Here is a 12,197-nt window from a genome sequence, read left to right on the forward strand (position 1 = left end):
TAGGCTGAGATGCATAGGAATCAAAGTGATGGTACACAATGGATCCATCTGCCATGTGGGGAGACGGCTGTGACACATGGAATACAGTCCACCAAGCCTCCTAGAGCAGGGCCAGTAGGTGACAGAGCCCCTGGGACCATAGGCTTTGGGACTTCTTCCCTGTAATCAACTACCAACAGATTATGTCTTTATCATGGCCATGACCTAAATGAAATGTGACCAGATTTACATCAAGCAGTAAAAGCAATAGAAAAAGTAATTTACTAAAACCACTGAAGGTGTCTTTAATGGTTGGGCTTTCCTTATGAAGTCTATGACAACCTGACAATTGTGAGGAAAATATCTATGCTAGCTATTACAGACCATTAATGAGTTTTCCTCACCTTTTTAATCTAGCTATAAATATAAGTCCCAGAAATTCAACTTTCATAATCTGGATTTAACCTTCCAGGTTTTTTTTTTTTCCCTTTCTCATATCTCACACTATTAATGAGAAAAGTCAGTGGAAACAGTATTGATTGTGTGTTGCCAATGAGTTGTATTCTCTAAGAAAGTTTGTCATTTCAAATACTCATACACAAAAATACTTCCAATTATTCAGTGTTTACACTAGTTTTATCTTTTTGTAAGCACTTTAGAACTTCTGATGCTTCTGTGGTTTTTACCATCTTTGTAATGGCATCAAGGTAAAGGTCACTGCTCAACAGATTTTTAACGGATCGTGGTTGGCCAGGGAATTGAATCCCAGCAGCAAAAAGAAAAGTTGATAACTATTTCCCACATCTGTAACAATATGAGTTAAAAGCTTGAAACGAACAAACAACAACAAAAAGTAGGTCTGAAGCTACTGAGAAAAAGAAACTAGTCATCAGGTATTAAAATCTCAGAATGGATGCAAGATTTGTCCTTAGTGAATCCAAGCTCAAGTTTTAACTGACTTGAGAGAAAACTGAGGAGGCATGCCAACTCTAACCCTGTTGCCCTACTTTCAAATGTGCCTAAAGCAATTTTTACTTTTTAAAAACTTCCCTTGCAAGTTCTCAACTTCAGGCTATGTCACTTTCATGGACTTTCATTGTCAAAACAAACAGAAATTTGAACAATGAAAATAATAATGACTGCCGTGGAGTAAAATCCATCCAATATGTTAGAAGATGAGTTCTTCATGACACTTTAAAAAGAAAAAAAGGTTTGGCTATCCTTCAGGATGCTTGGCAACTCACTCACTATTCTGAAAATTGGTAAATAAGGGAAAAGAATAAAATATTGATTCTGTCTTGCTTGTCCAAACTGTTTCCTTAGGGAAACCAAATATGGATGAAGAAACAAAAATGTTTAGAGTAGGAGGCCTGCCACTAAATGAAGAAGGAATGAGAGAATGAATTAGAACATCACTAATGAAATAACGGATCTAGACAATGATGACAAATGGCAGCAAAATCCATGAGGTGAGAGGCTGATGCAGAGTTCTGTGATAGATGGACCAATAACAAAAGGAGGCCCAAGACGTCTCCTGATTGAAGGGCAAAATGCCACCCATGAAGTCTTCCTCGTAAAAATTCCAACCTGAATCTCCCCAAGTCTCAGTATCTAACAGCCAGATTACAGGAAATATAGAAAACAGATGGGGAGGTACAGGGGAGGGGAGCGCTTAGAGTCTCAAATTCTTGATGGAATCAACAAAATCCATAATGTGAAAATTCTACAGGACAAAGGACTTGGTTTCTCCAACAGATCATTTGCAGGGGAAAAAAGGAGGGGAGACTGTAGGTTAGAAAAGATTTATGTGATAAATCAACCAAATGCCACACATGGACTTTGTATGACTCCTTATTCAGACCACCAGCTATTTTTTTAAAAAGGCAATGGGAGAAAATTTAATCAGAGTGAATACTGGATAATATTAAGAATTTATTCTTTCTTATAATTGCATTATGGGTTTTTTTTTTAAAGAGAGAGTACATATCTTTTACAGATATACTTAACTATTTATAGATCAAATGATATAATGTGTAGGATACACTTCAAACTGATCTAGAGGTACTGGGAGGGGAGGCGAGCATAAGCTAATGATTGTGAAAGTTGCATCACTGGTATGTGGAATCTCATTATATTAGTTTTACATATATTTACAATTTTCCATAATGAAAAGTTTAAAATAAGAAAGAAAGAAAGAAAGAAAGAAAGAAAGAAAGAAAGAAAGAAAGAAAGAAAGAAAGAAAGAAAGAAAGAAAGAAAGAAAGAAGAAAGAAAGAAAGGAGGGAGGGAGGAAGGAAGGAAAGAGAAAGAGAGGAAGGGAAGGAAGGAAGGAGGAAGGGAGGAAGGAAGGAAGGAAAAAAGGAATCATATGAACCATACAAAAAGCAGAGTCAATATTCCCCACCAACAAGCATTAATAACATAAAGTTCTTTTTGATAGGAACTTCTGTAGAAAAAGATAAAACTAGATTTTAAAAAATAGATAAAACTAGAAGGTGATATCTGTAGTTCACAGCAGAATAAACAGGTTGCAATATAGAATTTTACCCAAGAGATAAAGAAATCTGATAACCTGTACCACCAGACAACTATCAAATCCACTTGTCAATGGAATGTTTTAAAAAATGTAGTGCTAAGGACACACACCAGAAGCCAATACATCTGCAGTAAAAGCAGAACTTTCAAGTACAGAATTTCACACCAAATACAGTGATCTAGCATGCTCCAGATAAGTTGAATTTCATGAAAAATTTAAAAAAATATGAAGAGTGAAAGAAAAATAATATTAAATCTTAAAAAATAAAAATAAAAGAACCCATCTTTCCTAAAGTGTGAAGCCCTGTGAGGAGAGATAAACTTATATCCCAGCTCAAAAGCTGGGCTTTTAATTTTTCAGCAGTCACACCCGACGTTGTTGCCGTCTATTGGAAGGTGGTGGGAGAACAGTCTGAAGCTGCACTGGCGTGGGGGCTGCGGGAAGACGGGAGGGAAGCAGTGAAGGGGCTGCACCTAATCCAGTAGGCTTTTGGTCCAAGAAGCAAGACGGCTGCACCAAGACAACGCCACACCCGAAAAGCAGACACCAGGCTGAGCTGGAGTACAGCAGGTGACCAGGGCCATGCCTTGCCTTCCCCAGCGATGGATATGCCAGCTTTAATACATCCTGGCAGCTAAGGAAGAGAGGATAGTCTGCCAGAGCTGAAATACTAGACCCACACCCAACAGGGGGTGATGGTCATGGATGGGCTTTGGGTGGAAGCAACCCAGGAGGACAGTTTGATCAAGAAATCAGAAACCATCCTGAATGCAGCCCAGAGACAACTGGCTTCGCCTGTAGCATCCTCAGAGTCGAGAGCTACGTAGGAGTGTGGATGCTGCGGCCCTGCTAGAGAGGCTGGGCTCATCTTTTGAGGCTAATTCTAGGCAAGAATCCGGAATCCAGTGATGTCAGTGTTTTAATAAGCTCCAGCCACCTGGGAATGAGAACATCTGAGAAACTCCTCAGAACGTGTAGAGCAAGCACCCAGAAATAGCACATCTGTAAATGAGCTTCCTCCTTTAATTCTAAGGGGCCCTCTTCTCTCTCCCACACATACAGACCTGGGCCTGGCTGCTGGCCCTGCATGCTCCCCCTAATGCCCAGACACACACACGTTTTCTCTCCCTCCCTCTCCTTCCCCCTCTCACCTCTTTCTTGGCTTGCCACACTTGCCTCTCCAGCTCCTCAGGTATCATCTTACCTCTAAGAGACACAGGTTTGAGACATTGTTATGTTCAGCAGTGAACAGACCTTGGTACTGCTTTTTAAATAGTATCAGTTTCCCCCTCCACCCACCAGGCTTCCGGATCCTGTCCCCATTACCTTCCATCTGTTTCCACAAAGCAAGCATTCTCAGTGCCAATCCCAAGAAAGGAGGCTGCCTTCTTCATAGAGTAATGACACTACATTCAAAAAGGCAAGGGAGAGAGAGAGACACAAATACATAGCATGAAAAAAGTACTGTTTATTATCTAAATGGGTGTACATCATACGGCTAAGCCCAACCTTTGGAATAGTATTGCCATAAAAAAAAAAGAAAGTCATTTAACTGAGCTCTTTAGTATAGTGGTTGAAAACACTGATTTTGGTTGGGGTCAGAGAAACCAGGATGTAATTCCAAGTTTTCCCAGTTACAGCTATAGACCCTTGAGCAAAGAACACATACTCTCCCAGCCTCCATCTGTTAATCTATAAAGCGGGCATGTGGATGCCTCCTCCATCTGCTTGTCATGGAGTTAAATGGGTTAATGTCTGTAAAGAGCTAGCACAGAGCCTGGCATATGGAAAAAACTTGGTCGCTGGAGGCTGTTGTTTTACGTAACATTGAGAAAAGTTTCTCTTGATGTTACTAATAAAACTCAGTATTAATGGAAACAGAAACTAGTCCACTGCTGACTCAAAAACCCTCTAAGGAGTGAGCAAGACTGTCTCAAAAATTGTAGTCACAGACCACAGAAGAATCTATTTTCAAGAGCAAACAGTGGGTTATAAATGCTGATCAGACACTTGACCAATCTTGTTTAATATTGAATATAAGACTGAAATTAGACACACGGGAATGTGGCTAAATCATAACAACAGAAGTGATAATAATTTATAGACACACTACTGATGCAGCCCTGGCATGAATGAGGCTAAGAGCTGGCTTTGGAATTAGGTCTTGTCTATCTCTTATTGGCAAATAGTGGTATATACTTTGGATTGTTGGGCCTTTTTGCCCTACGTAAATCCTATAAAATAATTAGCATTCAAACATTGGAGATGTCGCTCTTCATACATTATTGTGGACAGGTGGTCAATTAATTCTTTTTCATGCCAGAAAAAATGAAGGTGCTAAAGGACATTATTGTACCAAAACACCTTAGTAATTTAATTTGTAGGTATGAATACATTAAAAGAGTCGTCAAGCCTTCACACTTAACTTGATATATTTCCCTCAAATGTGGTAAATTTTTTCCTCTTTTGTCAAGACAGTTTTATGGGGAGCTCTTTTTTAACTCTGTAAAAATAAATGCAGAAGTAACACCATCAGGAAAAATGAAACCGTCCTAAATAATTAATTTCCAAATATCAAATAGGACACATTCAAAATGCCTGTAGGATGCATTCATTTCGGGTTGTTACAAGAACATGTGCAGAGTGAAGAGTAATAATGTACATGAAAATATAGTTAATTCCCTACTTGCTACATCAGCCCACCATAGCTAAGGTGACACAGCTAAGGTGAATTATTTCTTACCAGAGATTGGGGCTCTGGCACCAAACAGCTATTGATTTCATAATGATAAATAGTAGCCTACCCCCACTGACATCTGCCAATAAGGAAAATCACATTGCTTTGCCCTGAGAAATAGCAAAATACCCCCAACCAATGGATCTGCTGAATAAAAAACCTGTCATCAGAATAAGAATAGCTTCGGTGGAGCTATTTTTGGGTATCTCAGGGCAAAGTAGAGTCCAATGTCAATCTCAGATGGATAGAGATAGATTTTTACAAGTCTGAAAAACTGAAGTCTAAACATCTGAAAGCATCAGAGGAGGAAAAGAGCCCTGGAAGGGGAAAAAAAAGAGAGAGCAATGCTTCAGACATACTGAGTAGTTTCAAGAGAAGGAAAAACCTAGAAGGCCGGAGTTCAGAAGTAACAGCTGCATTTAGAAACAAGAAGTGCCTACTCCCTTCACTGGCAGAAGAGAAGTTAGTCCTTCTAAGACCCAGTCTCCCCCTGAGTTTCACTCGTCCACAGAAGACACATAAATCTCAGTGGGTATTCATTTCTATAAAATTAAGATGGCCAGTGCCCACAGGAAAGACAGAATTGCACTGAAGTATTCCTTCCTGGTTCCAGCAAGGATTTCATCTGTGACCTTGGGTTTCTCAGTGAACCGCTGCTTTCCCCTCCTGTGGATTGTGTTCTGGACACTTGGAGTCCTAAGATGCTGACTAGTTTGAAGTTCAAATTAGCTTCAGGTGGTGGGGAGAGCAGGGTTACGAATGTTATGCCTTAGGAAATAAAGAAAAGGAATGTACAGGGACTTTTCCAAGAGCACGCAGCTGGTTCAATTCCTAAAGAGGCAGAGCCGGAATCCAGATGGACTACCTTACACGCTGCACAACATCCTGAAAAGCACCTGCTGGCCCGTGAATGCCTGCAATGCCATCCAAACTCAGGGCAGCCTCACCTAGAGAGCAGGGCCACGATGGAGGGAGTCAGGCACCTCAGGTGCAAAATTTAAGGAGGTGTGACCTTGAGACCTGGACTCTAAACGTCTCACTTGCCTCATCCCAGCCGCGATCCTGCTAGTAAGGAACTAGGACAACTGATCGCTGGCCTGGGAGTGAAAAGAGTTTCTTTTCTCCCTCACTTTTTAGTGGCGGACAATAGTCACTACTTCATGCTAATTCCCAAAATGATTTGAATGACAACCCTAAGATTTCTATAAATGTAAGGAATTCATATCTAACTGCTAATCAGGCCACAAATCTGTTCCTTTTTATTATTTTTCTCCAAAAGTCCCCTTCTCTTTGGTTCCCGCTTGGCCTGGAGAGGCTACCTTAGATATGCTGACAGTCTAGGGGTCTCTGCTGTGATCTTCCTGGTCTCCACCAACAGCTGAATTACCATGGACACCTGAAGTGTATGCAAAAACCCCTTTAGTGGTGAGTGCACACACTCTGCATTTGATGGTGCAAGGCAGAGATGGAGTCACTTACCCTGGTTCATCTGGGGCTGCATAAAAACTGGAAAAGTAAGGGCACCTGATAAAACAATCTGGGAAAATAACCAGGCGGCCATGGGCCAACGCCTGAAAAAAAACAAGGGGACTATAACAAAAAGATTAGCATAGGGTTTAGGATCTTTTAGGAAACACAGCTTTCTTTAATTCTTTTTTTTTTAACTAAGTAATGAATTGATTTGTTGTAAATAGTGGTACAGAGGTCCCTAAAATATGAATTAAAGTAGTGTCAATGCTATGACTTGGGTCTCTTTGGCAGAGCAGGGAAAAGAAGGAGCTACAAAGAAGAGTATGGTGGATGGGGTAAAATTTATATATTCAAGGCTACAGTGTGTTCAAAGTTATGGAATTTTTCTGTGGAGTTCACTTTGTTATGGACTGAATGCTTGAGTCCCCTCAAAATTCGTGTGTGTTTAATCCCTGGCCCCCAGTGTGATGGTCTCCAGGGTGAGACTCTGATAGGATGAGTGCCCTTGTAAGAAGAGGAAGGCAGGCCTCACTCTGACCACGAGCCTGGACGGAGGCAAGGCCATGTGAGCACAGAGGTTCACTCGCCAGGAAGCAGGTTCTCCCCAGACACCAGACCTAACAGCACCTTGATCGTGGACATCCCAGCCTCCAGAACTGTGAGAAATAGACGTCTGTTGTTTAGGCCACCCACTCTATATTTTGCTAGAGCAGTCTGAGCAAACTAAGACACACATCTAGCTTGGTTTTCTGGCTCCATCCTCTGCTGGTCTGTTAGCCAAGGCATATATTTTACCTCTTTTTGCACCTATATCTCCACCGGAGATTTTTAAAAATACTTAGTTCTGGGTTCACAAGTTTTCAATTTCTTTTCATTCCCAACTTGCCAGCTACACCTGTTACTGATCTTTCCCAGGCATAATCTTTATTTTAGGCTTCCATAGAAATTCTTCCCTCTTTCTGGAGCAATTATCCCAGAAAAGAACTCTGGTACATTTTAAACCAAATGAAGAACGAAAAAGGCAAAGGTAAAAGCACTGCACTGATAGCAGGGCCCCTGCTTAATCAGCTTTCCAAGGCGTGGAAATAGCAATTCTAACGCAGAAGGGGCTCTGCATTTCTGATACACTAGGGTTCCTCCAACTGAAATACCAAGGATTGGAACCCGAGGGTTGGAACCAAAGTTTTCCAGGGCAGGGAAATTCTACTCCATAATCATTCCAAATAACCAAGCATTTTCCCCAGGTGTCCACATTCCCAAGCATTCTTCTCTTGCTACAGAATGAACATCTCATGAGGAAGGGCCTGGCGAGCTGAGGTCAGAATCTCAGACTAGATGACTCCTCCCAGCTGCCCCCAACTCAATGCCCACTTTGCCCTTAGCACTGAACTAACCAGAACTCAGGCAGGGCAGGGGGAACACGCGGGGGTGGTCAGGTTCCTGCACCATTTATACTTTTGCCATAATAAAGTAACTTGCTCTTGAAAGAAAGTAACAGACACAGGAAAGTCCAGCTGGAATTAACAGAGAATTTTCAGATTTTGCCTGCCTCACGTGTTTGACAGGAGACCTAGGATTATTGCAGAAGGTACAGGAGGGGACATGGGGAAGAAGCAGTGGTGGGATGGACCCCCAGAGGCCCCCACTGGAATCACAAAAAGAAAAACAAAAAAAGCATCCCTTCTAAGTAAGACTGCATATGAGCTGTGCTCCGCATTATTATTGCTGGGTCATTCTCCTCCTCCTATTACTACTAATAGCTAACGTTTTTGTCTATCTAGCATGTGCCAGATGCTACTTTACATGCTTTAACTCATTCAATCTTTGCAATAACCCACTAATCAATCAGTGCCTACTAAGCTCATGTCGCCGCTGGGCTGCTTTAATGGCCCCAGACTGTTCACTGCTCCCTGCATCCAGTCCCTTTTCCTGGTGGCTTTGCAGAGTCTCCTTAAGAGGTGAAGTTTATCTTCCCACTTCTTGGATCTAGGTTCCTATATACAACTTATTTTACCAAGAAAATGAGGGAGAAATGACAACGTGCCAGTTCTGAGCCCGGGACTCAGGAGGCCCAGTGTGTGCCCATGCTGTCTTTTACCTGCACCACTGTCCTGACAACACACCTGGACTGGCCTGCTGGAGGATGAGAGACATGCGGAGCGCCACTGGGGTCATCCCAGCCCAGCCACTCCCAGACCAACCACTCGCCAGCCAAGCCCCGCCAAGAACAGCAGCACTACCCAGCTATCTCCAAACTCGAGGGCGATAATAGCTGGCTATAGTTCTATGCCACTGGGTTTTGGAGTAATTTGTTAGATATTAGAACTAACTGATACACTCATTTTTATAAATTAGGAAACTGAGGCACAGAGGAGTTAGTCAACTTACCCAAGGTCACTCAGATAGTAAGTAGTGGAGACAGGAATTGAATCCAGGCAGCCTAGCTGAAAGCCAATGTGCTCATCCACAATTGGACCTCCCACGTCAGTGGGGAGCACAGTGAGATAGGGGACTGTGGCAACATCCAACTGTGCGTGTGTGTGCGCGCGCGCGCATGATGTTCATTGTTACTGAATATCTCCCTTTCCCCTTGAAGAGCCCTTGTGTTAGCCATTCAAAGCAATCAATTTCACAAGGAAATGGGAGTAGAAGACATACCTGATATCAGTAGCAACCATCTAAGTTCTCACAAATAAGACACTCAGAGATTCATAGAAAGAGATGGCACTTTCAAATTAAGTGTTCTCTTTTCTTAAGAAAACGTTACAGGCTATAAATTTTAAATAAAGGTGATGTACAAAATTGGGTGGCCAGGGCTTGCAATATCAAACCCATCAGAATTTCTTTTGGAATGAAATACAACGTTGTACGTAGGCACAGGACTTACACGTGGATGGGATAAAAGCACATCGGCAGCACCCAAACAAACAAGCCCTCTCCCTTCATGATGTATTCATTCTCAGAAAATCTATATCTCATATCAAAAATAATTTGTTTTTTACCTCTGCCGATGTGAAGAGGATTAATCTTGGCAAGCCAGACAGCCCCTTTTCTTTAATATCAGGACAGTACTTGTATCTGGCTAAATTCATGGCATACATATTGGACACTGAACCACCTGCAAAAACGAAAACAGAAATATGTATAGCATGACGTCATTGTTCCCCAAGTGCCGGCTACAGTGGGAGGCATGGATGGCTGCAGGTGCATCAGCTTAATGACAAATTACTGTCAAAATCAAGGGAGCATCCCCCTCCAATCCCATTACTCTTACACACTTCCTCATCTCCAGTTCCAGAAGTTATGGTCTATTCTCTCATTCCAGAGCTTTTCTAAACTAAGAGTTTCCATCTATGGACTTAGGGCCAGTACCCAAGTCTCCATAGTTAATAATATTCTTTCCGTCTGTCTCTAATCAATAAAATGACAATACATGCTCCTCCCTGGTTCCAAAGAAGGACTGTAGGAGAAACAAAATATGATTCAGGAAACTTCTCAAGTAAAATTAATTGATAAACTTGAAAAACGTATGATAGCCCTTCCTAACTCCCAGCAGCAGATAAATTCATTTGTGTTGGATATAAATCCAAAATTGTAGACATCTCATTTGTTAGCATGTATGTCATTTCTGTAGCATTTAGGCAAAATATCATCACTCTGGAGAAAGGCACAAGCTCGATTCTCCCCAAGTGGCATGATTAACATCCAAGTTTTTGTAATGTGGAAGTCTGTGGGGAGTTGTTCCTCAAATAAGGCATGAATAAAATTGTAGATGCTTTAATGGAGGCAATAACTAATTGTACTTACCTGGGTTAAATATTCCATCCCCTTCTTTCCAGCCAATAAATTCAATCATTTTCTTCAGAACCGCTTCTTCCACTAACAGAAACACTGGGGACACCTCATACGTATAACTAGATAGATATAAAAAACACTTCACTTCTATGGCTAGAGTCAAACCATCCCTTTGGAGTCCCAAGAAATGCACATAGGGTTTTATTAAACCAAGTGGCTGTTGAAGTGTGGGTAGAGTCTTTGGAAATGAATCCATTGGAAACAGAGAAATACACAGTCTATGACAGCACTGGTCACGGTTAGATAAATGTCAGCAGCTGGTGGCTTTAGGGATACTAGCTACTTCGCAGTCTTAATTTAGAGGAAACCTTCAATTCCATCGCAAGAGATAAAAGCAGTGCACCTGGATTCTTTGTATTAGCCATGAACAGCAGCCATTTAGCTCTTTGGATGCTGCTTTGGATGCTGGTTAAAGAAAAACCATTGTCATGGTAGCCAGGTTTATTAGGTTACTACCATGAAGTACCCTAGCAGTCAGCTCTAGAACTTGGGATTCCTCCACCACACTCCTGGGTTTGTACAAATGGCAAGAGCGCTGCGGACATCTCTTATGATGTGATGATTTTACTACACAGCGCTACCTGGATCCCTGTCATGAAGTTTTGAGGCTCTGGGCTGGAATGTTGTCATTAGAGAGCATTGCTAAGTTAGCCCCTTTAGGAATGTCCTGTGGTGGTCCACACCCGATGACTGGTCCAGCTGGAGGTACAACTGGGCCTGGCCTTGGGGGTCCAGCTCCAGACCACACTGAAGGGCCAGGGTAGCTCCAGAGACGTCTGTGGGGTCAGCCAAGGTGGTCTTAGAGTCTACACAGTGGCTTGACTCCTATCTCTGCCCACTCCTGCTTCCTTCCCCTCCCTCACCCATGTTGACCCCAAGGGTTTCCCTTAATAAACATCCTACTCACTAAGCTCCATCTAGGGCAGCTGCCCAGGAATCCAGCCTGAAACAGTTACCATGTAATTTTATAACGTTTCTTTCTTTCTCCAGATAACTGGAGGGTGACTAATATGTATAATCTCCTTCTCGAACAATTAGGTGATTACATTAAATTGAATCTGAATAAATACGTACTCTATGTAAGCTAAGCAGACACATTTAAATTCATAGTCACGGAATTTAATGCAATTATGTTAACATCAGAAGGAAAAAAACTTTGGTAAAGAGGCAAAAAAAAAAAAAAAAGGAAAAAAGAACACCTACTGTGTTATCACCTCCCTACCTGCCAAGCACTCTACAGAAGTTACATCATTTTTCAAACAATTTAGCTTCTATTTTCAACCATGCTAGGAAACCACTTTACACATATCAAAAGTGTGAAAAAAAAGTATATATGTGTATGTGTACCTACAAATAAAAGTGAAATAATCATTCACTTTTTAGTAAGAAAAAAATACTATTAAACTTGTCTTTGCAAACTAGCTCAACCGTAACCCTGGAAATTGGCCTGGAGGTGGAGGAGAGGACAATACAGAATGCGCTCGTGGCTTCATGATATTTTGAGTGGACTACTCAGCTTAGCAGCAATTTAATACTTCAAAAGCCTCTAAATATTTCACTAAAAGAACCCAGATGAGGAGTTAGAGAGATCCCAGGACTTACAAGGAGAGGTTCACAGAA

At 41.7% G+C, this 12,197-nt stretch overlaps 1 protein-coding gene across 4 annotated transcripts in view; it reads right to left on the reverse strand.

The window, feature by feature from the left end:
• Nucleotides 1–12,197, reverse strand: part of GADL1 (glutamate decarboxylase like 1) — a 181,804-nt gene that overhangs the window by 124,303 nt on the left and 45,304 nt on the right. For all 4 annotated transcript variants that reach the window (XM_082415122.1, XM_082415120.1, XM_082415123.1 and 1 more), the window contains exons 5-8: nt 10,530–10,636; nt 9,725–9,840; nt 3,842–3,921; nt 3,667–3,721 (exon numbers count right to left, since the gene is read on the reverse strand). In XM_082415122.1, the coding sequence (XP_082271248.1) occupies nt 3,667–3,721; nt 3,842–3,921; nt 9,725–9,840; nt 10,530–10,636 (358 nt within the window). The remainder of the gene's footprint in view (nt 1–3,666; nt 3,722–3,841; nt 3,922–9,724; nt 9,841–10,529; nt 10,637–12,197) is intronic.

This window comes from Balaenoptera physalus, assembly GCF_965194825.1.
Source record: "Balaenoptera physalus genome assembly, chromosome: 11".
Classification (NCBI taxonomy): Eukaryota; Metazoa; Chordata; class Mammalia; order Artiodactyla; family Balaenopteridae; genus Balaenoptera; species Balaenoptera physalus.